The 26,220-nt window shown below is 52.7% G+C and overlaps 1 protein-coding gene across 1 annotated transcript in view; it reads right to left on the bottom strand.

Moving 5' to 3' along the window:
- LOC132494165 (guanylate cyclase 2D-like) overlaps positions 1-26,220 on the bottom strand; it is an 88,340-nt gene that overhangs the window by 23,505 nt on the left and 38,615 nt on the right. Inside the window, 17 exon segments of the mRNA XM_060105189.1 lie at positions 322-491; positions 6,484-6,675; positions 7,097-7,264; positions 10,037-10,167; positions 10,170-10,184; positions 14,068-14,217; positions 14,519-14,675; positions 14,915-15,091; positions 17,360-17,440; positions 18,972-19,142; positions 19,176-19,272; positions 19,526-19,621; positions 19,810-19,891; positions 19,968-20,051; positions 21,458-21,697; positions 23,453-23,657; positions 25,471-25,708. Of these exon segments, the coding sequence (XP_059961172.1) occupies positions 322-491; positions 6,484-6,675; positions 7,097-7,264; positions 10,037-10,167; positions 10,170-10,184; positions 14,068-14,217; positions 14,519-14,675; positions 14,915-15,091; positions 17,360-17,440; positions 18,972-19,142; positions 19,176-19,272; positions 19,526-19,621; positions 19,810-19,891; positions 19,968-20,051; positions 21,458-21,697; positions 23,453-23,657; positions 25,471-25,708 (2,454 nt within the window).

Genomic DNA, 26,220 nt, shown 5'->3' with positions numbered 1-26,220 from the left:
CAAATATTGACTTGTTTGCATGACCACAGAAGGTCTCTGTTCTGCCTCTTCCATCAGACCATCAGCTCGTCAGCATGGACTTAGATGACCTTGACAGATGTTGAGATAAAAAATATATATGTGTGTGAATCTGAGCATCACAGATTCTTTGATTTATGACATCTTAGAACCTTAAAATAATAGAAGAAAAAAAGAATTGTAAAAATTTTCTATTATGGATTTTTAGAATCTCAGGATTCCAGAAGCACGCCATTGGGGTTGCCCCAGCCAGCGTCCCAGGCAGGGTTGGGAGACTCCCGCAGCCCCAAGTCCGTATCTGAGTGCAGTCTAGCCCTGATGTGAATGGGCACAGTGGGCGCGTGCCTCATCCGGAAGTCACCCACAGAGCTGAGGATGTCCAAGGCCATGTTGGTGATCTCAGCTTCATGCTGGCTCCTGTTGCACCGGGGCAGCCCTGCTGCCACCATTTTGGCATCCCCGATGGTCTCCACCTAGAAGTCACAGCCTTCATGCTCCAGGACAAGACGCCCCCTCCTTGGACTGACCCACATCCCACACAAGGCCACCTCTCTGGACCCCCTGACCCAGCCCTCAAGTCTTTGGCGAACAGTGCCATCTTTCCCAGGCCTCCCATCCCAGCCGCTCTGGCAATAATTAGACCTGCACATTTCAGATCACCTTTGTCTGAATTGCAGGTCTTACCTCTGACCCCAGACCATGAGCTCCTTGGCAGCAGCCCTGGGTGCCCCACCTGCACAATGCCGCAGCAGCAGATCAGGGCTTCATCTGGAGAGGAGTGCATGTATATTGGATATACAGCCTATTTCCCAAACCCTTGGCTTTCCAAGGTGTACTAAAAAGAATGTAGCGTTTGAAATCCAAGAGATGTGGATACAAACCCCGGCTCTGCCATTTACCTTGGTCAGGCCGCTTCACCTGTGCAAGCCTCAGTTCCTCTTATATGAAATGCATATTAAAGGTAAAGATTGAAGAGCCAGTTTTGTCACAGATGCTCAATAAACAGAGACTTCTCTTGTTACCATCATCATCATCATCATTATCATCACCATCATCATCCATCACCATCACCACCACGATCATCATCATCATCTTCTCCTGGGCTAATGCTTTTGGAAACGATAGAATCCCAGAGTCTCAGAATTAGGAGGGACTTTAAAGGCCACCCACTTGCCTCCCCATGGCTGTCCGATCCTGCTCACGTCTCCTTCCTGAGGTGGCTTCTTCTCCCTCGGGGCAACTCTGATTTACAAAAGTTGAGTTGAATGGTAACCTGCCTTTCACCTGCTGGTTCCAGCTCTACCCTCTGAACTCAAGCCACAGTTCTTTCCTATTCTGAAGCTCATTCTCTATTCTGAAGGCCCTGTTCCAGGTGCTGGGGACACAGATGTATACCGTGGCCTTCTCCCCTGCCACAGGCCAGGCCAGCCAAGGTTGAAGACAGCAACTCTATACCCCAAGTCTTCCCATCTGCAGGTTAAAGAGCCCAGCTCCTGCACTGCCACTCCTACAGCAGGCACATGCAGGCATCCCTCGGACCTGTGGATCAGAGCTTTCCCTCTGGCCAGGCATAGCCACTCTCCCTCAGCACCTGGTAGACAGTAATAATAATGATGATGCTTCTCGTGCCCACAGGGGGTGCTATAATTCAATAAATTTCTTTCGCACACCATTATCTGTGGACTGTGCCCTACTACCTATGTCCCCCAGCTCTTTCCCTCACCCAGAATATCCCTGCCCCAATACCGGGAAGTGGTCTGCCCTAATCATGCCACATTCTGCTCGTATACTTAAATTTCCTCCCTACAGCAAGAGGCTTAAAATTTACTCCCCATGGAGCTAGCAATCAAGGACTCCCATGATTCGCAGAATTTCCTGACTTATTCCTAACTCTGGCTCCTGGTTCCCCACGTTTCAGCCAAACGGGAAACTTCCTGCTTCCCGCAGAGACACTCAGCACTTGCTCACCTCCAGGCCCTAATGGTCTAGTCCCTCTGCCTAAAATGGTCTCCCCCAGTCCCTATCTGTTGAGATCCAAGCCGTCCATCAGCCCAGTTTTCACTGCATCGAGTCCATTAAATCTCCCCGGTCACCAGCTGGGGAAAAGATGTTTCCTTCCTCAGGGCTGTAACCTCCATCTCCCTCCCTCCCCATCATCTTCACTTACTGTGGGCTGGTCTGAATGTGGCTGGGTCAGGGGAAGGGCTGCCCCCCACTGTGTACATTTCCACAGAGGAGAGAGACCTCCCACCCCACGCCCCCGGGAAAAAGATGAGCAAGCCCTGGCTTTCCCCCTGCCCACACCCTTCTTCCCCGCAGGAGGACGAATGCATCATCTGATTGGCAAGATTGGAAGAAGGTCTAAGCAAGTGCTCCCTTATTACTCATATAACCAGACGCTATTCCAAACCCTTTACAAGAATTAGGTCTTCACAAGAATTCTGTGAGGTAGGTAGTATTACTATTGCCATTTTGCAGACAGAAACTGGGCCAGAGAGGTTAAGTCACTCGCCAATGTCACACAGCACAGATTTGAACTTGTTCAGTCTAGCTCCAGAGCCCATATGCTATGCTGCCTCCTGATGCACATGGTTTGGGCTCTTTCTCTCTCTCTGTTGGGGAGAATCTGCCTGCTATGTGGGGTTTCCCTCTGTTCCTGCCCTGCACATGGTCAGCACGTGTGTCTGGGCCAGGTCCTGCCTCCGAGAGGTAGCCTGGGAGATCTACTGCTTGCTAGCCCCTCTTCCAGCCCACCAGGTGTGCAGCTGCAATTCAGGAAGAGACGCCAGCTCTGGGGACCCAGCACTGCCTCAGATGGGTGATCCAAGGTCCAAACTGGGGAGGAGGAGCAGTAGAAAGCCCCAAGGTGGCCACACATCCAGACCACATTCTCCAAGCGGCTAAGCTGACCTCTAGCCCTCCACCTGCTTGCCACCTAAGCTGGAAGGGAGAGTTTGGTGTAATTAATAACCATCCCTATAACCCCAGCAGCAGAAAGATGACCAGGCACAGGCCCTGCCCTTTAGGAGCTCAGACTCACAAAGATGATCACTCAGAGACTCCTGTTGTAAGGGGCACTCAGCTACAAATGAGGGCTGCGCAGCTCCCTGTGCACAGGTGTGGTCCTTTTGCAGCTGGGAGAACACAGCCAGAGGAGAGGTGGGTGCAAAGGTTTCCATACTAACAAACACAGAGGTGAATTCTAACTCCACCACTGGCTTGCTGTGTGACCTTGGGCAAGTCACCCACCTCTCTGAGCCTGTATCCTCATCTGTACAGTAGGGATAATAATGCATCCCTCTGAGGGGCATTTCGAGGGTTAAATGAGATATCCTGTGACAATCCGTAGGCCAGGCCAGTCCTCTGTAGACATTTAAGTGGTATATCTATACCCACCGCAATTCTGTGCTTTCAAGGGGAGGCGTCAGCGCGTGCACGTGCTGGTGCTCATTGTCGTGTTTGTAGGAACGACAGCAATTCCTCTCACACTGCTTAATCTGCAGAACCACCCTAAGCCATAGGCACTTTCACCTCTGTTTTACAAAGGGGAACTTGAGGCTCAGAGAGGTGAAGTGATGTGCCCAGGGTGGCTCAGCAGTATGGCCGGGGCCACGCCCACCCGCCAGGCGGAGTGGCTGAGGTAAACCCTCTCCTCCCCTGCAGCCCACTCAAGCCCTGCTCCAGAGTTATGTCCATGAAAGTGCTCACTCAGCGCGTGCTGGCAGGGAACCAGAGACCCCTGTGGGACCAGGAAATGATCGCCTGGCTGCCTCCCAGCCCAGACCGGATTAAAGAGCAGTAACCAGATCCTGCTGGGACGGAGGGGAAACCAAGGCGGCTGCGTGAGCGATGAGAGATGCGCTTGCACATGGGGAGGACCCGGCCTCCTGTTTCCCCACATCTGGATGGGTGTGCAGGCCTTGTTTTATTTCATTTCACTCTGCCAGAAAGATGCAGACCTCTTGGCCAGAGTTCAGAGCAGATCAGAAAGCGTGATTCAGAGCTGGGAGGGACACATGTGTGAGAAAAGATTAGCAGGGGAGGAAGAGACAAGGTCAGGGGTGACTCAGGGCACATCAAAGCTGCAGGGCTCAGCAAGACGAGATGAGGAATCTTTTCCTGGGGCCCACGGTAGCTCTGGAGGCAAGAGGGAAACTCAGCCAGCATGACAGAGAATGCCTCAGACCATGGGCTGGGGCAGGAACGGGGAATGGGAAGGAAGATGTGTGCTAGGAATTCCAGTGGCTCAGGTTTCCGCAGGTCAGTATGGGGCAGTGGACAGAGCTGGGTGGTGGTGGTGGACATGGCACTTTCCTGTCCTGGCTCTGTCACCTACCAGCTCTGTGACCTCAGGCAAAGCACTTCCCTCTCTGGGCCTCAGTGAGCTCCTCATTTAGTCAGCACATGTTTCCTGAGGACCTACCATGTACCGGACATTGCCAAGCACTGGGGACAGAGCGGTTTAGGTTGGAACCAACAGGTCCAAGGGTAGTTATGAGAGCATCACGCAGGAGCTCTTAACCATGTCTGGGAGGGCAGGGAAGCTAACCTGAGACCAGGAGGGAGCAGAAGGGGAGAGAGAGCAGGGCTCCAGGAGGAGGGAACAGCATGTGCAAAGACCTTGTGGTTAGAGAGAGCAAAGCTTGTGTGAGGAATACAGAGGACTGCAGGGGCGGAGTGCGGAGATGCAGTGGGAAGGGAGGAGGGGCCAGCTCCTGGAGGGCCTTAGGGGCCGCTAGGAACCTGTGACTTTATCCTGAGGCTGTCTGTGTCCCGGGATGGTGAGCCCTGATGAAGTGGGGTTATAGGACCAGAATGCCCAAGTTCAAGTCTCAGCTTCACATTCTGCTGGGACTATGTAATTAGACAAGCTGCTTAACCACCTGTTTCTTCAACTGTAAATTAGGGGTGCTATTATCTACCTCATACATTGTTATGATGATCAAATGGGTTAATACATATAAGGCATCTAGACTGTGTACCAGTGTCTGGTATACAGTAAGCACTCAATAAGTACTGGCGATTACGGTTGTCGGGACACTGTATGTAATGCTACCAGCAGACTTCCTTGCACCTCAAAGAGTTAGTTCTCTCCTCTGAAACTTCCTGCCCATGCATCCTTTCCATCCTGGCTTCAGCCCAGGGCCTGGCCCTCCCCAGTCCCGGTTTTCCTGGAGGGCGGTGGCAGGAAGGGGGCTGGCATGTCACCAACGAAGGCTAAGGCCAGGGGAGCCAGAGTATGGCTGTTGCCTGGAGCTTCCTCCCCACCTCATCCACTGTGTCTGAGGCTGACCTAGGACCCCCCAACTATTGGATCAGAATAGGGGCAGGGGTGGGGTGGGAAGGCCCCCAAAGCAGGCGTAGAGGGCAGAAAGCTATTCACTTTCACAGGCTCACAGTTTACACAGCACTTCTACCAGGGGGAGAGGACCTGCCCATCATCTGTGAACCCCTTGGACTGGAGTCATTATTCCTGTTTTATAGATAAGGAAACAGAGGTCCAGAGAGGGGAAGACAAAGTGACACAGAAGCTGGTGTTCAGGGTGGGACTCAAACCCAGAATCAAGGGGTGCACAGGGACTAGATTGTGGAGGATCTTGACGGCTCTTCCAAGGCCCCTGCTGCCCACTCCATCGTCTCCCACCCACCACCCACTCCCACCACTGGCCCACTTCATGTCTAGCCATCACAACCCATTCAGCATCCCTCCCAATTACTAGGTCCACCCTCTCAAGCCTCAAGCTTTAGCACTTTATTCCCCCATTGCTTGCCTGGAGCAACCACACCCAGGCTGGACAATGCTAGGAAGACAACACCTCCTCCAGGAAGCCTTCCTTGCTCTTTATTCATCTACTCCCAGCTGGATTTGGGGCCCTCTCAGCCTCCAGCACTGAGAGCTCGCTGAGGGCAGGCACAGAAGCTGACTCACCTTTTGGCCCTTGCCTGGCACAGGTTGAATTTCTTTCCCCACCTCTTAAATCTGGGCTGGCCTTTTGACTTGCTTTGACCAATAGAATATGTCAGAAACAGCAATGTGCCTGATCCCAGCTTAGATCTCAAGAGGCTTCTGGGCTTCTGCCTTCTCTCTCAGAACTTTGCCACACCATGTAAACAATACCAACTCACCTGCTAGAGGGTGAGATACCATGTGGACCAGAACTGAGTTATCTCAACAAAGGCTCCAGAGTCCAGCCAAGATCAGCAGAGTCTCCTTTCGCCCACAACTGACCACAGATGTATGAGTGAGACCAGCTGAGTCCAGAGACATTTCCAGCTGGACCTATAGGCTTGTGAGCAATAATAAATGCTTATCATTTTACACCACTGGGTTTGGGGAGATATTTGTTACACAGCAATAGCTTACTGATAAAAAAAATGCATAAATAAATGACAGGAAGTAAATGTATGATGCAAACACAACATAGAGGAGGGAGAGATGGAATGCCTGCTTCTTGGTCCTCTCACCTTACACAGGTCATGGTTGCCCAGAACAGCATCAAACAGTGTGTAGAGGTCATTGAGCAAGCCCACCACCTCAATGGGCTCCCTCAGGGCTGAGATGGTGGTAAAGCCTACAGTGTCACTGAAGTATACGGTCACCTGGTCAAAGTACGCTGGCTCCACAGTCGTCCCCGTTTTCAGAGCTTCAGCCACAGACTTGAAGGGATGAGAAGGGCCAGAGTCACAAGGTGGGAGGACCATCTTTCCACAGTTGGAAGTGAGAGAGGGATATTTGGGGGAAAATCCTGGGTTGAGTGTCAGGGGACCTGGGATAGCTCTGTTGGTGTGCTGGCTCCCCTCCAGCAAATACCTGCCCCTCTCTGGACATTATTTCCTCTGAGGCCAGATGGGGGACCCTGTGCCTTGTCCTTGTTCCCTAGGGAAAGAGGCAGTAGAAATTCAACACTCATGTGCCCCCAACAGTGCCTAATACATGTAAGCATTCTATTAAAATATGTTGGATAAATAAACAATGAATGAATTGAATGAATTAATGGAACCAAGATTTACTGAACACCTACTATGTCCTAGGTCCCATGCTCAGAGCCACTGAGGCTAGAGGCACAACCAAGTCCACTCACGGCAGGAGCATCTGAGAGAGCAACCTTTCCATCTTCTGTCTCTCCAAACCCAGCTCCTCAGTGCACTCCTGGATCATGTCCTCCAGGTTCTGGGAATACTTCTCCAGCATCCACAGCATAGAGTCAGCAACACTGGTCTTCTTGCCTTGGTTGATGCTTTTGAACTGAAAATGGAATGAAACTCCCAATTTGTCCACGAAGGTCAGCACACTCGGCCCTCAGGTTGAGAATCTGGGCCACAGGAATGAACCACACATAGTCCCTGCCTGGAAGAGCCAGATGGTGGGGAGCAGATATGTAATAGACAAGGGATGGCAACTCTGACAAGCGAAAGCACAGATGGCTGGGAGGAAAAATGGGTTGGTTCTCTATGAGGTGAACAGGCAGGGAGAAAATTTGCAAAGGAAAGTTTGCCCAGCATTGCATCACCATTAACAAACACATTGGTTCTCACGAAAATACTGTGGAATAGGCATTCTTTGTTCTCAAAGATAAGTGGATGGATGGATGAAGAGATGGGTAAATAGATAAAAGCAATGTATGTAGATTATTTACGTATATAATCTATTTCTACCTCTTTATTTCTCTCCATTTTCAAAAAATTGTTTACAAAATAAAATAATAAATATGTAAGGGCGCTGGGACCAAAGGAGAGTAAAGGTTAAAAAAAAAAAAGGTTAATCCAGGAGTGAGGTCTATATGCAAAATGCATGCTAGAATTTGGTCACAATTTTGCATATGAGCTTCCTAGCAACAAAGCAAAGAGGGAAATAGAGATTACATAATCTATGGAGTCCATGAGACAACAGAGTATTAAACTAGTTGCTCAAAAGGAACACAACTACTGCCGGTGCTGAGCAGAGAGAAGTACCTCTCTTAGGTCTTCATAAGAGGACATTCACATGTTGTTATAAATTGCACCTTCAACAACAACCTTATAGGAAATATGGCACCCAGTTTCCTAGGGAGACTCCCTAGAACCTTCCCCAGTGCGGTTTGCACCTTCCCAAAGTGCAGTCAGTAGGAGAAGCAAATTAATGATGATCAAAGTGGAGGGGTTCATTCCCGTCTAAATCCAGCATCTCGACCTTTGTGTGTGTATAGATGTGTATGCAACCAACCTTCATTGATACTGCTTCTCTCAGGCAAATGTCTGTAAGGTAGGGAGTAGCAGCAGCCCCTGAAGAGCACCTATTTTGTATTGCTCATCAAAAGCAGAGGCATAAGCTTTAGAGGTCAGTTGTCATGAGTGTGACAGCTGCTGACCTTGAGACAGCAATATGGACAAGAAGCTGACTGTAAGGTCATCTCTGAAAGGAAGGCCCCTATTTTATAAATTAAAAAACAAAGAAATATAACTTGCCAAGGACAACATAATGGTGGAACAGAGTTTCAAACTGAGGTCTATTATATATTAATGTCATCACCAGCCACCCCTCTGAATTATTTTATCATTTGGAATGTGTTTTCCATTGTTTCCCTTGCATTGCCCAGGAACAAAATCATAGGATCTACAAATAACAATCACTTTCTTCTTCCTTTACAACGTTCATTTTCTTGCTTAATTGCATTGGCTGGTACTCCCAGAACAATGTTATATGAACACAGCCCAAGTCTTTCGACTTCAAGGTCAGTGCTCTCTATCCTCATTCTCTTCTCAGAAAATTACTTTTTTTCTTTTTTTGGCTTGGTTATTTCACTTGATGGTCACACCAACATGTCAAGTTAGACCAGAGTTAGTCTTTCTAGGCATCACCTAAGGAGATCTGAGGCTCAACAGTGCAATCAATTTGGCCGAGATCAAGTAGTAGGTAAGTGGCAGCATAGATCTGAATGCAGGCCTTCTGACCCTTAGCCTCCCCACAATGTGATGTAATTCTCACCTTCTGCATGTGAAGTATATCATGTGCCTGTCTCTGCCTTCTCTGCCACTGAGCCTTAGGCAGGCTCACCCCTCACTCAGGGCAAGAGCTTGCTCCCCCACCTCGCTAGCTATGGCAATCTCTGACCCCTGGAAAGATTCTAGGCTGGTGTTTTAAGAACTGGTTGCTCGTCCTAGCTCTGCAACCCACCCTCACAGTGGCCACTGAGAGCTCATTCACTCTGAGGTCCAGATTTCCCATAGGACACCTGTGTGCTTCTCCTGTCTTCCTGCCTCTCTCTCCCTCATCACCTGTCTGGAAGCCCCTTTTGCTCACTGAACCTGTCCTTGGCAACGTTCCCCTGTGGCTGGGGAGTGCAGGGCAGGAACGGGAGGCACAGAGATGTCACCTCAGGCTTGATGGGTTGCTCTGTGGGAGCCATTAGCCTGCTCAGTCAGGCCCACACACTCCACCACCGCCCTGCAAACTCGTACGGGCTTGCCTCCCCCTCCCAATGCAGTCCCCAAGGCAGGCCTGGGGGGCCCCAGTCCCCCTCACATCTTCCATTCCCTGATGCGGGGAACCAGCACTGCCTACACGGCCACAAATGGCCCCTCTGCTCTGGTGCCAGGAGGCCCAGCACAGGGTTGGGTCCCCAGCATCAGCACTGCAGAGACAAACCTGGGTTTGGGTTCCAGCCCCACCTTTCACTCCCTCACTTACCTTTGGCAAGTCCCCTCACCTCACTGTGCCTGGATTTCTCTCTTGTAGAGCCCAGATAACAGCAACGCTTCCTCGGAGAGCTATCATTAGGGTTAAATGAAGTAAACACAGCACTTAGCACGGGTCTTGGTGCTCAGGAAGGCAAATGTCCCTGAACCCAGAGTTCTGAGGAAGCTTTCCTCAGATGGTGGATCTCAGGCCTCACCCTCAGCGATGACGATGCTGGCCCATTGCTCCCTTTCTGCACAGTGGTCCCAGGCCCCGGGGAGAGTGCGGGGCCCCCACTGGGGAAAGTGAGGTGAACCGATCAGCCGTTTCTTGTGAGCAGCCAGCTCCTCTGGGGACACTGACCTGGGTATAGATCTGGTCCAGGTTGGGTCTGTCCTCCGGAGCCTCCTCCCAGCACTGCTCCATCAGCTGGATGCACTCAGGTGGCCCGCGGTGAGGAGACACCGGTGGGCGGCACAGGGGAGGGGAAGAACCACCTTCCTGATGATTTCTGCAACAAGCACGGGCCAGGCAGTGGGGCTGAGGTCCCCAGGAGGGCTGGTGGGAAGGGGTGGGCCTGGGATCCTGAGACGGAGGGCAGGGTGGGCCTGTGGGGTGCAGACATCAGGCCCCGAGTGTATTCCTCAGCCCCCTGATCTGTGTCCCGGGATGTGCTGGCCAGTGGACCAGGATCGCTGTTTTCCTGGGTCTGCCCCAGAGTGTGGCTGGGGAAGGGGTCTCTGCCTGGGAGACAGGCGAACAGGGTTTGAATTCTGGATCTGCCACCACCTCTCTATGAGATGGTGAACAAGACAGCAATCTCTCTGAGCCTCGGTCTCCCCAGCTGTGAAATGAGCTTAATAAACTGCCTTCTTAAGAGGGGTGCTGAGGGAGGAGATGACAGATGCTAGATCTCGGGGTACTAGGTTCACTCCAACCCCTGAACCCTGCACAACTTGTTACTGCTCTGTTGCCAGCAATGACCACGAATGTGCTCGAGACCTGTGCAGTGCAGCTCTTTCTGCCAGCCCTGACACCTGGAGGCTGTCTGGTACCAACTCTCCACAAGTGTGAAGACTCTCTGCTTATCATTATCCCCATTATGATGACTATTCTCCCAGGACCACCCCTGCTGTGGATCTTCCTGTCCCCGCTCCACATGATGAAGACCACAGACTAAGTCCAGATCAGATAGATCAACGATCCAGCTCCGTCTCTGCCACTTGCCATCGCTCTGTGCCTTGGCTTCCCCACCTAACAACCAATGGAAATAACCCCACCTCGGGAAGCTGTAGTGGGGCCTGGGGGAGCTGAGAGATTCACAGGAGCACCGGGAGGAGGTGAGGCTGGGTACCAAGCTCAGGCTCTCAGCGGCACAGGAGGGGACTTCGAGATTATCCACTTATATTCTGTACACGTTATGCCACCTCTCTGAGTTTCAGTTTCCTCACCTATCAAAAGGGCATAATAGGGGCTTCCCTGGTGGCGCAGTGGTGGTTGAGCGTCCGCCTGCCGATGCAGGGGACAGGGGTTCGTGCCCTGGTCCGGGAAGATCCCACATGCCGTGGAGCAACTGGGCCCGTGAGCCATGGCCGCTGAGCCTGCGTGTCCGGAGCCTGTGCTCCACAACGGGAGAGGCCACAACAGTGAGAGGCCCGTGTACTGCAAAAAAAAAAAAAAAAAGGCATAATAATAGTACAGACCGCACAGGGCTGTTAGAGGTATAGCAGGTTAACCTCTGAGGAGGGCTGTGATCCTCCTCAGAGACAATGAGGAGGTGGGTCCCTTGGAACCAGTGAGGAGAAGTTTCTTTCTGGATTTCCCTTGGCTGACCTCCTTGTTGGGGGCAGCCCATGATTCACTGTCCCATTTTACAGACAGGGAAACTGAGGTTCCGGGGTGGTGAACTAGGTCACCCACAGCCACAGGGTAAGTAACAAACAGATGCCGGAACTAAGCCTGATCGCCTCCCAGCCTGCACAATTTTCTCTGCCCAGAGGTTGCCGGTCTGCAGGCGTCAGACCCTGAGGGCCTCTGAGTAAAGGGTCTGGGAAGCTGTATGTGCTTGCAAAGGAGTGTGTGCAGATGGAACCAATAATAGATCACACACACACACATGTCCAGCTCTTTTTCAAAAGTATTTGGATGGTGTTGTGATGAGTAAAATACAGATCCATTTCGAAGTGTTGCTGATTTCAGAGCAGATTTTTGTCTTTGGGCATTTCCTCAGTCAGCGGATATTAAAAGTCAAATAGTAGCATGTGAAGCTCCAAACTTTTTTGTCATTAAAGTGGAGTCCTCACAGGCAAGCATGTTGGGAACCCCTGGCCCAGTCCAGGCCGGGTCTCGGGTTCCCTCCCCATGCCGAGCCTGCTGTCCACACCCAATGCATCACTGTGATGGACCAGCCCTGCTGACTGCTGACAGGGTAGGCTGCACATCCAGCTCCGTGGAGAAGTTGCTCCGTGGATGACTCCAGGAGATTTTAGGGCGAGAGCACTGAGCTCACCCAAATCCTAGACCCATGACTTCCCGCTAGGGAGTCCCTTACCCTCTCTGAGTCTCACTTCATTCATCTCTGAAAAGAGTGCACTAGCCCACCTCACAGGGTTGTCCAATGTCATAATGCATATGAAAGTGCTTTGGAAACCACAAGTATCCCCCCCCAGCCACCACAGGATCTTAAAAAGATGCTATTTCTAAGAGTAAGGAGGTCTGCTTCCAACTGGGAGAGTCAGGAGAGAACATGGGATTCCCCACTAGCACACCCCTAAAACCACCCAGTATGCCAGGCACTTTGTCTAAGGCATTTCACTGAATCCTCACAAATACTCTGGGAGGCAGGCATCATGGTCCCCATTTTACAGATGAGAAAACTGAGGCTCAGAGCCTGAAAGAGATTTATTCAGAGTCACAAGGTGAACTGGTGTGGAGCTGGTCTCAAATCCGTGTCCCCCAAAGACTAGGCTCTTGACATTTTACTGCCTGAGACCAGGAAAACTGCAGCCAGGGAGTAGCAGGTCCAGGACTGACAGCCCAATCCAGGGGTGACCCTGGGGTTCCAGACCTCGTCCCTAAAGCATGAGAAGCCCTAGTCTGAAGGGCCCTGCACGGTGGCATGGCTGACAGACCCCTCCGGCTGGTCCCCTCTCTCTCAGCAGGCAGATGTTTCCGGGGGCGGCGGAGCAGTTGAGGAGAGTTGAACAAATGGCACGACCAAGCCCCTTCCCTTCCCACTCTTCCACCCCATAAATCTGGGGCCTGGAATGCTCATTATTCATGGAGCAATGCTTTGTGCAGAAAAGAAGCGAGGCCAGGCCTCCTCGTGAGTTAAAGATTATCCATCTGGGGTGGGAGGGGTGGTGGGTTCTGCTCCATCCCTGCCTGTACTGCAGGCCGAGATGCAGGGTATCTGTGAGACAGGTCCCTGGAACTGGACAGAGGCAGCAGGGGGACAATTAGAAGAGCAGCCTAGAGTCCAGGGAGCCCTGACAGATAACACAGAAGGGGAGGAAATATTTCTGAAGTTGGGCCCTGGCACTGGGTCAGAAGAGAAAATGCCTAAGACCAGGTGATGATGAGGAAGGTGTGAGTGATTACACCCAAAAGCAGGGGGACAGGGGCCTCCCTGGTGGCGCAGTGGTTAAGAGTCCGCCTGCCGATGCAGGGGATACGGGTTCGTGCCCCGATCTGGGAGGATCCCATATGCCGCGGAGCGGCTGGGCCCGTGAGCCATGGCCGCTGGGCCTGCGCATCCGGAGCCTGTGCTCCGCAACGGGAGAGGCCACAACAGTGAGAGGCCCACATACCGCAAAAAGAAAAAAAAAAAAAAAAAAAAAAAAAAAAGCAGGGGGACAAAAGTGCTCTTCAAGGAGCCCCACTCAGGCAGAGGACCAAGCCCCCAAATACTGAACAGACTGGTGACGTCAGGCATGGACCGGATGTCTGACACATTTTTAAATCTGATCCCCACTATAAAGATGGGAAAACTGAGGCTCAGAGAGGGTAAGTGATTTGTGTAAGGTCATGTAGTAAGTAAGTGGTCCAGGGGGAGTACTGAGGTCTACATAGACTCAAAGTCTGTGCTGGGCAGCCCGGTGGTAAGGGCATGAGCACCTCCGGACACGGCAATGACATTGGGAGAGGAAGGAAGGGGTTGGGCTTATACCCAGAAACCAACGTCTTTAGCCCTGGAGCTGGTCAGCTGCCATTTTGGCAGAGTTGCTGAAGGCTGCCTGGTTTAAGTCAAAGAAACCCAATTCTTGCTGTCAAACCAGGCATGTGTGTCTGTGTGGTTATTTCCAGGCCCCAATTTCCTGATGCTCACAGAGCTCCTCAACTACATGGGGTCTCTGCCAGAGACAGGCCAAGGAAGGAGGAGGAGGACGCTGTACCTTCCGCTGAGAGCCCTGGGGAACCATAGTGCGGGCCTCAAGTCAGCACCTCCTGCAGGATGATGCCGATACTGAAGGTGTCTCCTTTGAGGGTGCCCCGCCCAGGTTCCCCGGGCCCCCACAGCAGCTCCGGAGCTGTCCACAGCAGCTCTGCAATCACAGGATGAGGCCACACAGCCGTCACCCACTGACCACCCAAGCTGGGCGGCACTTCACACATGTGGTGTCATCGTCCTGTCCCTACAGCCCCGGAGGAGGGAGGTGTTTCTGTCCTCCCCCATTCACAGGTAAGGGCCCCGAGGCTCAGAGAGGAAAAACCATCAACTCAAGGTCACACCACAGGAAGTACCGGAGCACCGGACATCTCCCCACTCCCCTTGCCTCACAAGCACCCAGTTTAAACAGAGGCCTCAGAACCTACTGGCAGCCTCCTGCCCACCCCTGAGCTGACCTTCCAGGGCTGGCCAGGGGCGGGGAGCCCGCTGAGCATCCAAGAGCTCTGCATAACCATGGTCAGTGACCTTCAGCACAAAGCATCCAGCCACCACACGGTTTCGGGACTTGAGGCAGCCATGAGGGAAATGCCGATGGTGCAGATACCACACCCCCTGGAGTGGAATAATGGGGGTCCCTTAGGCCTGTGGTGAATGAAAAGGACCCCTGGTTCTCTCAGAATTCCCACGGACCCCAGGAAACCTTCCTGCCTCCCCCTCCCCCTTTGCCACACTGTCAGATTTTTCTCAGTTAGACAAAGTGGAAAGAGCCCAGGCCTAGGAAATCTGAGCATCTCTTGTCTCCCTTCCCTCCCCATTGCCTCCACAGCTCCAGGTTTGAGAAGGGTTCTCACATGGATCATATCCAGCACCAGGGAGGGCTTGAAAGTCCAGTCCAGCCACAGAGCCTCATTCCGCAGCAGGTCCTCCAGGCTGCCCCGGGCACAGTGCTCCAACACAAGAGCACTGACCCCAGGGGCCACAAAGAAGCCCAGGAAGGTGGCAATGTTCTCATGCCACAGCTCCCGCATCTGCCAGGGTCATGGTCACCTTAGCAGCCCCCAGGGGACTCTCAAATTGTGGACATCTGACCCCCAGTACTTAGCACCCAGCACACAGCTGAACACAGAGACGCATCAGAAATGTTGGATGGATGTGATGGGTAGATGGATGGACGGATGGATGGATAAAGGATGAGTGGATGGATGATGGATGGATGAATGATGAATGGGTGGATGGATGAATGAATGAGCCAGCAAAATGAGTGCATGGAAGCATCATGGATGAATAAATGAATAGGCTGTAGCCAGCTCCACAGAATAGGGATCTAGGCCTATTCTCAACCTAAGTGACATCATGGACCTAGACACTGTGTAAATTCTCTCCCCAAGACTCAGAGACTGATGAGAAGAAGAGCAGAAGAGATCAGGCACAAGCAGAAAGCAGTCCAGCAGGTCAGAGAGCTCGAATCCAGCCAGCAAGGCTAGCATTTGCCCAAGCAGGAAAGATGAAACCATTGTCTGGCATGGCCTTCCTCACAGAAACAGTTCAGGGGTCAACCAAGTGGAGGAAACCTGAATACTCTTCCCCCTCCTTAGAGATTTGCGCGCTTATTAGCACACGCGGTGGGGTAAGAATGGCCTCAAATCCTTTGACACTCCTGCTGTCAAGAGCCTGGGCCTCTGACCCCTCCCCTTGAATCTGAGCAGGCTCTGTGACACTGTGACCAATAGAACATGGTGGAAGTGATCTTGTGTGTTATGGGTCCAGGTCTTAGGAGACTGACAGCTTCCATTTCCTGTTTGTTGGAGCCCTCTCTGTTGGAGCCTGAATGCTCATAAGAAGTCCCTCTACCCTGAGTCACCACACTGGTGAGACCACGGGGAGAGGCCCTGAGACTACCCAGAGTGCATGTCAGGCATGTACCTATCAGGCATGTCCTGATGAGTACTCTCTTCCAACTGCCCAGCCAAGGCCCCAAGCATGCAAGTGAAGACATCTGAGGCCTTCTAGACAGGGGGTCAGCAAACTTTCCTGTTAAAGTCCAGATGGTAAATATTTTCGGCTCTGTAGGCCTTGCAATCTCTGTCACAAATACTTCTGCCATTGCAGTGTGAAAGCAGCCATAGAGAGTTACATCAACGAATGAGCATGGCTGTGTTCCAATCGAAATTTTTTCTACAAAAACAGGCAGTAGACTTGATTTGACCCGAGAGCCAAGCACTGACAGCCCATTTACAAGCCGAAAAACCACTGAGTGACCTCCAATACAGGTCAAGTGGAACAGAAGAACTGCTTGGCTGAGCCCTGCTCAAATTTCCTACCCACAAAATTGTAAGATATTATAAAATGGTTGATGTTTAAAGCCACTACATTTTGGGATAAGTTGTTACACAGTCATAGATAACCAGAACAGCATAGTAAAGGTTCTGAGAAGTCCTGTGTCTAAGCCAAGAAACTTCCAAACTCATTTGCCCACAGATAGAACCTTTCCTTTTAAGAAACATCTACACATATTGATTGCAAGATTCCCACTGGGAAATGCCTAACCTAACCTGCAGACACTGAATCTCTCCGAAGCTGATTCCAGATGGTGGTGATGTTGGAAATAATAATAAAATCCACAATTTTCCAAAGGCACGCTACTTGCCAGAGACAGTTCTAGGTTATTTCATCTATTCTCTCCAATCCTCATAATTCCCCTGGGGTGGATTTCATTAGCTCCATTTTTACAGGAAAGCTAAGTGTCCTATGGAGGCAGGATTCCATCTCAGATCTTCCTGACTCAAACCTTATGCTCTCTCCTCCATCCCACAGTGCTTCTCAGGATGGTGACCATCTCGGGGGTGAAGGGGCTTATGTGAGTAGTGACAATAGGTGACTGGAAGCTCCCTGAAGAAAGTAATCCTGTCTCTTTTCTCCACTGCTGTGTCCCCAAAGCCCAGAGCATAGGCGGTGCTCAAAAAATAGTGGACAAATGAATGGATGTGTAGAGGGATGGAGGATACAGTTGAGGTCCTTCAATGGTGCTGATTGTACCATGTGATGATAGTGATGAAGAGGAGTGTGCCCCTGGTAGTCATGGGGGTGATCATATTGGGGTGGGGATGCTGGTGTGTGATGGTGACAGTGATGGTGTATATCTGTGATGACAATGGGACAGTGATCATGATGATAGGAAGCACTTCCTTTTTTGAGGCTAGAAGCTTCTGCATTGAGTAGAGACCAACCCAGAGCGGTAAGGGTCTCCTGACAGCATCCCGTCCGCAGCCCACCCTCCACGCCCTCTGCAGCTCTACCTTTCTCAGGAAGACGAGGCAGCTTGGCCGCAGCTCAGGGGCTGTGCCAGCTTCAAACTTCTTCAGCCACACCCACTCTCCCTGTTTAAGAAAAGACAACAACAAGGGCTTCCCTGGTGGCGCAGTGGTTGAGAGTCCGCCTGCCAATTCAGGGGACACGGGTTCGTGTCCCGGTCCGGGAAGATCCCACGTGCCGTGGAGCAGCTGGGCCCGTGAGCCATGGCCGCTGAGCCTGCGCGTCTGGAGCCTGTGCTCCGCAACGGGAGAGGCCACAGCAGCGAGAGGCCCGCGTACCGCAAAAAAAGAGAAAAGACCACAAGAGTTCACCCGCTGCTGGTCCCCAACTCGGGCAAACCCTCAGCCTCTCTCAGCCTCAGCTTCTTCCCCATAAACGTGCTCTTTCTGTGTGCTTCCAGCCAGGAAGAGCCTGGCCAGCAGAAACTAGTCAGACTTTGTCTCCTTTGGTTGACAGACCTCATTTCTAGTCCCCACTCCACCACTTTCTAGCTCTGCGACATCAGACAAGGGACTTCAGTTTTCTGAACTTCATGTCCCAATTCTGTAAAGCGAGGATGACACCCACACCCACATTGAGAGAGCTAATGAGATAGTGGATAGAAAGTGTGTGAGCTCCCAGCGCCGAGGTCGGCTTTACTCTGCAGGCCTCGGGCACCTATGAGATCCCAAACCCAGCGAAGTGAGGGGGTCTCTGTGACCCAGGAACCCTAGGGGAGGAGAGAGGGGAGGGTGAGAGAGGCGGGGGCCTCGGGCAGGGGCTTTGTCCTCACCCAGCGCTTTCTGTAACCTTAGCCTTCTCTCCACCCGCCCCCCACCCCACCCCGTCACTGATGGATTTCTGCCTCAGCCTCGCCTGCAGCTCATTCAGAGGAGCAGACAAAACATGCTTTGTACATCATTAAAGCCTCCTTTCAGCAGAAGAGAAAAATGATGGGATTCCCCAAGGGAGAAGGTGGAAAAGAAGGAGAAAGGGCCTCATGTTGCTTCCCCTAGAAATAATTAGCCCGGTTCATCCACCGGTGGGGCACAGAATAGGAGGGTCAGAGCATCAGTCAGTTGTTGAATTTGAGAACCCAGCCCCTGAGAAATCACAGTGTCCTCAGCAACTTTAAAATCTTGCTGGTCTCACCTCTGACCTTCCAGCTTCCCTGTCAGCTGGTGGTCCAGGCTCTGTCCAGAGGCTATCCTGGGCTGGGTGCTGCCCCACACTCAGGGCCTCAGGGACCCAGGATCTCACTGTCCCTTGCCAAAGCAAGCGGGAGGGTGACCTAGGTTGGCCCATTGCTGAGAGAAGCCCTGAGGTAGACCCATGCAGGCAGTGCCCAGGCCCAAGTGGCCAGGGACTGGTTGTTTCCCAAGGTCAGGTCACAAAACACGTGTGACTAGGAGCTGGGAGTCCTGCTTCCCACTTCAAACCCCACCACCGACTTGCTGTGGGACCCAGGAAAGTCGCTGTCCCTCTCCTCGCCTCAGTTTCCCATGCTATAGCAGGAGTGGGGCATACAGAGGCCTGAGGCTCCGTGGATTCCCTTGGGCTCTCCCAAACTGATGACAGTTCTTGAGACCTGAGCAGGGGGGTAGCAGAGGTCCTCACCTGGTACAGAGCCACATTGGTGGGCTCCTGGGGGGCTGGCAGGCTCCTTGCTGACCCCTGGGCCACTGACCTCAGGCTCCCGCCGTCTGCGACACTTCTTGATTCACTTGCACTGTCCTCGTGCAGCCTCCAGAGGGCATGGTCAAGAGCCTAGACCGGCTCTGTCGGCCGCTGCCCACCCAGCCGGGTGCCTGCCCCACCCACCCATCTGCTCGGGGGTCGGTGGATGAAGGTGAGCTCCTGAGCTGTCAGCAGGATCCAGTAGGGACCCCGCACGAGCTGCAGCTGCTGGATGCTCAATCTGGAGATGAGAAAAGTGCAGGACAGAGAGGATGGTGCAAATATCACTCCCCCCATCCAGCTCCTCGGATCTGCCTCTGACCCAGGGCCCTCCCCCGTCCTCTCCCTGTTTCCCTTCCTGTCTCCCCATCAGTCCCAGCTGGGCTGAAGGGCACCACTGAGCACTGTCCCCTAGGAGCCCTTCGGCCCAGCTCAGGGCAGGACCCTAGGCCTGATGTGCCTTCGGGTCCCTAACCTTGGTGTTTCCAACTCACCTGGGGATCTCATGGGGCAGCCAGAGCCCGGGTGAGAGCTGGGGGCAGAAGACTGCCCCCTCCTGGATGTGGCTGAGGCTCAGGGAGCACAGAGGACTTCAAACCCAGGAAGAATTGTTTTCAGAGCTGAAGAGACCTGGGGGTCATCCTGACCAAGCCCTCACTGTACAGATGTGTAGCCTGAAGCTCAGGAAGGATGGAGTCTCGTCTGAGGCCCCAGGCTTCTTCCCCAAGTCTCAAAGGACCTCCCAGGAGGTCCCTGCCGGCCTTGATAGGGCCCTGACTGAAGCTCTAGGATGGACAGGAGGGTGGGGAGGTCCTGAGGTCTGGGACAGAGGATGGGAAAGCTCCCTGCAGATGCCACGGCTGTGTACAGAGGAGAGGCCCTGTGGGGTGGGGGGCACAGAGGGACAGAGCGAGGCTCAGATGCACAGGATCTCACCTGATGAGGCAAGTGAGGGCCTGCCGGCCAGCACCAAGACATAGGTCAGGGCCAGAGCGAGGAGACCGCCTGGCGGCTGCTTACCTGTGGGGAAAGGGGGGTTGGACATGAGTCTCAACAGTAACAACTGCACGTGGAGCTCAGCCCCTTCACCCAGCTCCTGGGTCCTCCTCTGGGATGTGAGGACACAAACCCCTGCCCAGCGCCCTCCCCAGGGCAAGGCTCAGGATGGCCCCAGACCGGGAAAGTCCTACCTGTGGACTCGTCATCACGCACAGATGTTGATTCCCAGCACTGCTGTTAGGGTTCTCACCTCAGGCTCCTGGCTTCCAGGGGTCCCACAGACCCTGCTCAGACCCCATGACTGTCCTGACCACACTCTGGCCCTTGTCTGCCAGCATGTCAGGCTCTTCGCACTAGACTGAGAGCAGCTGGACAGCAGAGCCTGTTTCTTATTCATCTCGGTGTCCCTAGGCACCTTACACAGGGACTGGACAGGCAAGATGCTGAATAAATACTGTGGATCCCTGTCAATGATTATCCTACTTCTTGCACACTCCCCACGATGGGCCACTCACTACCTCTTCTGGCAGCCAATTTCAGTGCCATTCACTTTGACTGTTAGAAGGACCCTCCTTACACTGAATCTAAACCTCTCCAGCCCTCATACCAGGATTGGGTGTGAAAAGGCCGCTCAGGACCGCTGGGCAAGGTGGAGAGGGCTACTTTGCTTGGGCAACCCCAGCTTCAGCCAGGGCTGGCAAGGTGGTGAAATGCCAGGCCCTATTCTGGAGAGAGGACATTGACCTCCACTGCCACAGAAGTTGGGGGGAGGCATACCTTCTTCCTGCTTTGCCTCCCTCCCTTCCTGTCTTTTGCTGAAGGATAAGCACTCTGTCTGCCCGTGGATGAATCTCCCCCAATTTGAGTTAAGTCCAGATAATAATAATAGCACTGAATAGCTTGTAGTAGTCACTATACTATTGCACACTGTATTGCACTAAACACCTATGCTAAGGATGTCACGTATTTCAATTCAGTTATTCTGCACGACGACCTCTAGAAGTAGGTACAGTCATGACCATGATTTTGTGGAAGAGAAAGCAGAGAGATAGGCAACTATCTGTGAGTGGCAGAGCCTAGGTTCAAACCCAAGCAGCCTCGCTCAGGCATCTGGGCTCCCAACCACCGCCCACGCTGCCCCTCACCCAGGCTCCTAGAAAGGAAGCTTGACTTGCGATCTGGAGGAGGTGAGGGAAGAAGCATAGACAGGAAAGCAGTCCAGGTCTAGGGAGCCGCAAGCACAAAGGTTCTGAAGCAGCAGTGTGCCTGGTGTATTCAACGGGAGGGCAGAACCGCATGTGAGGAAGACGGAGGGCAGGGAGCTGAGGGCAGAGAGGGCTCTGGCTGGACTCCGGGCAAGGGAAGCATCTGCAGGCTCTGAGCAGAGGAGAGCCAGAGCCGACTCTGTTTTCCAAGGATCCTCCAACCTGCCACGGTGAGGTCCAGGACAAGAGCAGAAGCAGGGAGGCCTGTGGGGAGGCCGCTGCAGTAACCTAGCGAGACGACGACGGGGGCCTGGACCAGGGAGGAGACAGGGGAGTGGTGAGCAGGGCTCTGCTTCTGGGCGAATTCTAAAGACGGAGCCCCAGGGTGCTGTTGACAGGCTGGGTGTGGGGTGTGAGGAGCTGAGGGTGCCTGAGCCTCGGGGAGGATGGGGTTGCCATTACCTTCAGTGGGGAAGACGATGGGAGGAGGCCGGGTGGCAGCTCGGGAGTTCAATTTCAAAGTCAAGTTGGAGATGCCAATTAGGCATCCAAGTAAAAGAGGCCGCTGAGGGGTGGCGGGAACCTGAATAAAACATCGTCCCAACCCTCATGGAGCTAATACTCTCGAAGACCAGCCCCAGGCTCCCCTCTCCGGGGGATTCTGTCTGGTGGCAGAGGCAGGAACAGCAGAGATAATACCACACAATGTGGTAAAGCCGTGATGGAGGCAGCCAGGGGCTGCTGGAGCGCAGAGATCTCTACAAACACCTCCTCTATCAGCCCTGGCTCGCAGACTTTACCCTCTGACAGGTATTCATTCATTCATTCAACAAATCCATCAGCAAACGTTTCTGGAACATCCACTGTGCGCTGAGCTCAGTGCCGAGAACTGAAGATGCAATGGCGGATGAGAGTGACAGTCACTGCCAGCACTGTGATGGAGCTCACAGTGTACTGAGGGGTCAGGGGTGAGGGCAAGCGCTCTACGCCAGTGCAGGGATGATTCATTCCTCCTTCCCTAGGGCTGAGCACAGTGCCTGGTGCCTAGGAAGTCCTCAGTCAATATTTGTGGAAGAAAAGAGAGGCAAAGGAACCGTTGGGTGAAGGCTTCTTCTTATGAGCTCCCGTTAGTCTGGGGACAGGTGGCACTGGTCCTCCCCAGCACAGGACACACACCCTGTGAAGTCGTGCACCCAGAGGCTATGGGGAGCACCGAGGTGGGCTCCCAGCCCCGACTGCAGAGTTGGTCTGAAAGGAAAGGAAGGATTTAGCCAGGCAAAGTGGGAGCACTCGAGGAAAAGGAAAACGCACATGCACAGGGAGGCCAGAAAGGGTGGCGTGTGTTTGGGGAAAGCAGAAGCGAAGCAGCATTGGGAGATGGAGGTAACAGAGCAGCAGCACTGAGGTCACGGGGTCGGGTGGCTGCTGAAGGTCTGGGGTGGGCAGGGACATAAGCGAGCCTGGCCAGACCTGAATCTACCCACTGACAGTGGTAACTGTAACTAGGTGTGCACTAGGAAGTGTGGGTGCACTTGTGTATACATGTAGATGTGTGCTCATCTCTATCTACCTATGTGCTTGTATGTCAGTGCAATTCCAGCAGGGATGGAAATCCAGGTAGATGAATGTCAGAGATGAGAACATGTGGGCCTCACAGCTCACACTCCCCAGTGGTCATGAGGTAAAGGGAATCCTGCACTTGGAGTCGAAGACTTGAGGGCTCCCTGTGTGACCCTGGGCAAGTCACCTAACCTTTCTGAGCTTCAGCTGTCCACTGGGGCCCACAGAGGACAGTGTCCTTGTCACGAGGCTGCGGTGCAGTTTAGGAGAGCTGAGAGATGGGAACGTGCTCTGTAAATGCTTTAGCTCTGCTAGGCTGAGGCGAGGCCTTGCTAGTCTTCCCTGGAGCTTCACAACCTCTGGGTCAGTCTTCTCAACGGCGGGGCAAGTCTCTTCCTTGCTCTTGCTCTTCACAGGACTGTCCACATGGAGAGACTTAATGAATGAATGATGGATGGATGGACAGATACACAGATGGATGGATGGGTGGATGGATGGATGGATACTCTCTCATGCAGAGAGTATTAGGGTCAAACCAGCAGCTGGAGTCACGTACCCAAGGGGCTCCTCCTGGAAAATGTATGGCCCTGCCCAGGGGCTGCACTTGCCATGTGCCTGTGTCCAGGATGTGAGTGGGGACCAGCTGGCTTCCCTGACCATCTGTGTCCAAAATGACATACTGAGCCAGCCTCCTGCCCTTCTTATCGATCTGGATCCTCTGGCTAAAGCCAGCCACATCCAGAGACCCTGTGTGGTCCCCGAAGTGGGTCCCTGAGAATCCTGCCCCATGGCTCTCAGAGCTGTTCAGGGCATGGGCCAGCAGGACAACAGCGTCATAGATGGTTCCAAAGAGTGGGGACACCTGTGGAAGAGAAGGTCTCTCAACCCCATAACCCCATGGCATAGGCCCCCAGACATTTCTGGGTCCTGGCCCTCCTGTCAGCAGCAACTGTTTGAATTATCATCCCCTTTCCCCATTCCCCTATACAGTGCTTTCTTTAGTCCCATCATTACTTCAGTCCCCACTCAGAAGCCTCACCATCTCCACCACCATGGCGGCCACCACCACTCACAGACATCTCAGACTTACCTAATATCCCCAGAACTGAACTCCTGATTCTACTGCACCAAACTCCACTCCTGCCAGATTTTAAGAAATGGAACTACCACCTGCCCAGTTTCTCAAGCCTAGGCTTGATTCCCACCTTCTCTATTTCTCTCTTCCAGTTCATCATCAAATCTTTTTGGTTTTATACCAGAATTTGTTCCCAATCTCACTGACTTTTCACCACATCTACTACTGTCACTTGGGTCCCAGCCCCCCTCACTGCTCACCTGAACCCCACAGGAGCCTCCTAAGGGCCTTATTGCTTCATCTGGTCCTCTTCAGACCATTCCCCCAAAAGCAACCAAACCATGTTTTCAAAAAACATAAATCTTTTCTTACTTAACCCTCGCTGATGGTTTTCCACTTCATTTGTAAGATCAGACTCCCTACCTGGCTTACAAAGCCTCACAGGATCAGGCCCCAAGCTCATCTCAGATCCCTTTCCCCATCACTCACGATAGTCCTGCCATTCCACACTCTCTTTCCTCCTGTTCCTCTGGCCATTGATGCTCACTCTGCCTCTGGGCCTTTGCACTTGCTCTTTCCCCTGCTTGGTTGCTCTTCATGCAGATCTTCGCCTGGCCGCCTCCTTATCATTCAGAGCTCAGTTCAAGTGCCACCTCCCCCATTCTCTGCCTATCCTGCCTCTTGTTGCCCACTACTCCATCCCAGCCACTCTCTGTCACTTTATCCTGTTTTATTTTCTTGGCGACACAATCACTATTTGAATTTGGTTATTGGGTTGCTTGGTTATTGTCTGTCTTGCCCTAACAGAATGGAAGCTTCTTGAAGGCCAAGTCTGCCTTACCCGTCACCACGTCCCTGATGCCTCGAACGGTGCCACACGAGAGGGACTCAACCCACATTTGTCAGATGAATGACTGATTGAATGACCCTCCATCGTCATCCACATCCCTGTCACCACGTCCAGACACTATGGTCTTCTTATCACCAAGAAGCAGACATCCCAGGAGAGCCTCAGGCAGCTGAGTCCTATACGCCAAAACTGAGCTGCCAGCCACATCTCGGCCACCCACACTCTTCAGATCCACAGCAGTGACTTCAGAAAACCTTCCTGCTCTCCCACACTTCCATTGCTCTCTCTTTCTCATCTTCACAATGTGCTAGAGAGATGTGGAGAAAGGAGAGGAAGAATGTATTCAAGAGAAAGAGCAGCTGGGCTGGAGATGAGAATTAGAGGAACTGAGTCAGAGATAGAAAAATGGAGGCAGGAGAGACACAAGAGAAGGAGAATTGACAAAGTGGCCAAGACAGTGAGAGACATGAGAAAGAAGTGAGATGGACAGACAGGCACACACACACACACACACACACACACACACACACCTATAAGAGATAGAAAGAGACAGGCAGACAGTACACCCAGGGACTGGGCAGAGAGACACTTTGTCCAACAAGGGACAGGTCATGTACCCACAGCAGAGACAGGACGGTTGTCCAAGGGGGGTAACTGGCCGAGGCCAGGAAGGCCCAGAGTGGGTGGGGAGTGTGCACACCTGTCCGTGGACCCGCGGCCCGGGCCCTGCGAAGGTCTGCACTGACCTACCTGCTCTGGCTCCAGGTGGGCAGCCACCTCTCTGCTGGCTGCGGCAGCTTCCAAGTCCTTGTGTCTGAGGTCGGACTCCAGGCTGACAGCACCGCACCGCAGGCCTCCTGCAGGTGCCTGCCAGCCCCCCAGGGCCGGGTAGGAGCGGTTGCAGTAGGGCAAGGCGAAGAGCAGCGTGTCGTAGGGCAGGAAGGCCAGCCTCCCGTCTGCCAGGCCCCAGGCCCCTGCCCGGCTCAGTCTGGAGAAAGGAGGAATTTCCCCTTTATCTGCTCTCCCTGACAAATCTGGGTTTGACCTGGTGAAAAAAAAAAATCCCCTCAGCTGAGGATACATTTGTATTAATATGTCCCTTCCAAGCTTCCTGCCGAATAATTCCGACCAACTTCCACCCTCCCTCTGCACCACTGGCTCGGACAATTGCTGATATTTATTGACAGCTTGCTGTGTGTTGTCCTAAAGTACTTTAACAAACATTTAGTCATTCAATTAACAGCAGTACGAAAAAGTATGCTCATCATTAGCTCTACTTTCAGATGAGGAAACCAAGGCACAGAGAGGTTAAGGAGTTGCCCCAGGATACATAGCCATCAGGGAGGTAGAGCCAGCATCGGAACCGGGCAGGCTGGCTCCCAGCTTGTAATTTTTTTATTTTTTAACATTTAAAAAAAATTTTAGACAATTCATATATCATAAAATTCACCTTTTAAAAAGTGTATAACTCAGTAGTTTTATATACAAGGTTATGAAACC

Source organism: Mesoplodon densirostris, chromosome 7 (assembly GCF_025265405.1).
Source record: "Mesoplodon densirostris isolate mMesDen1 chromosome 7, mMesDen1 primary haplotype, whole genome shotgun sequence".
In the NCBI taxonomy this organism is placed as follows: Eukaryota; Metazoa; Chordata; class Mammalia; order Artiodactyla; family Ziphiidae; genus Mesoplodon; species Mesoplodon densirostris.
The sequence above is the reverse complement of the archived record's forward strand: the minus strand, read 5'-3'. Positions and strand labels throughout refer to the sequence as shown.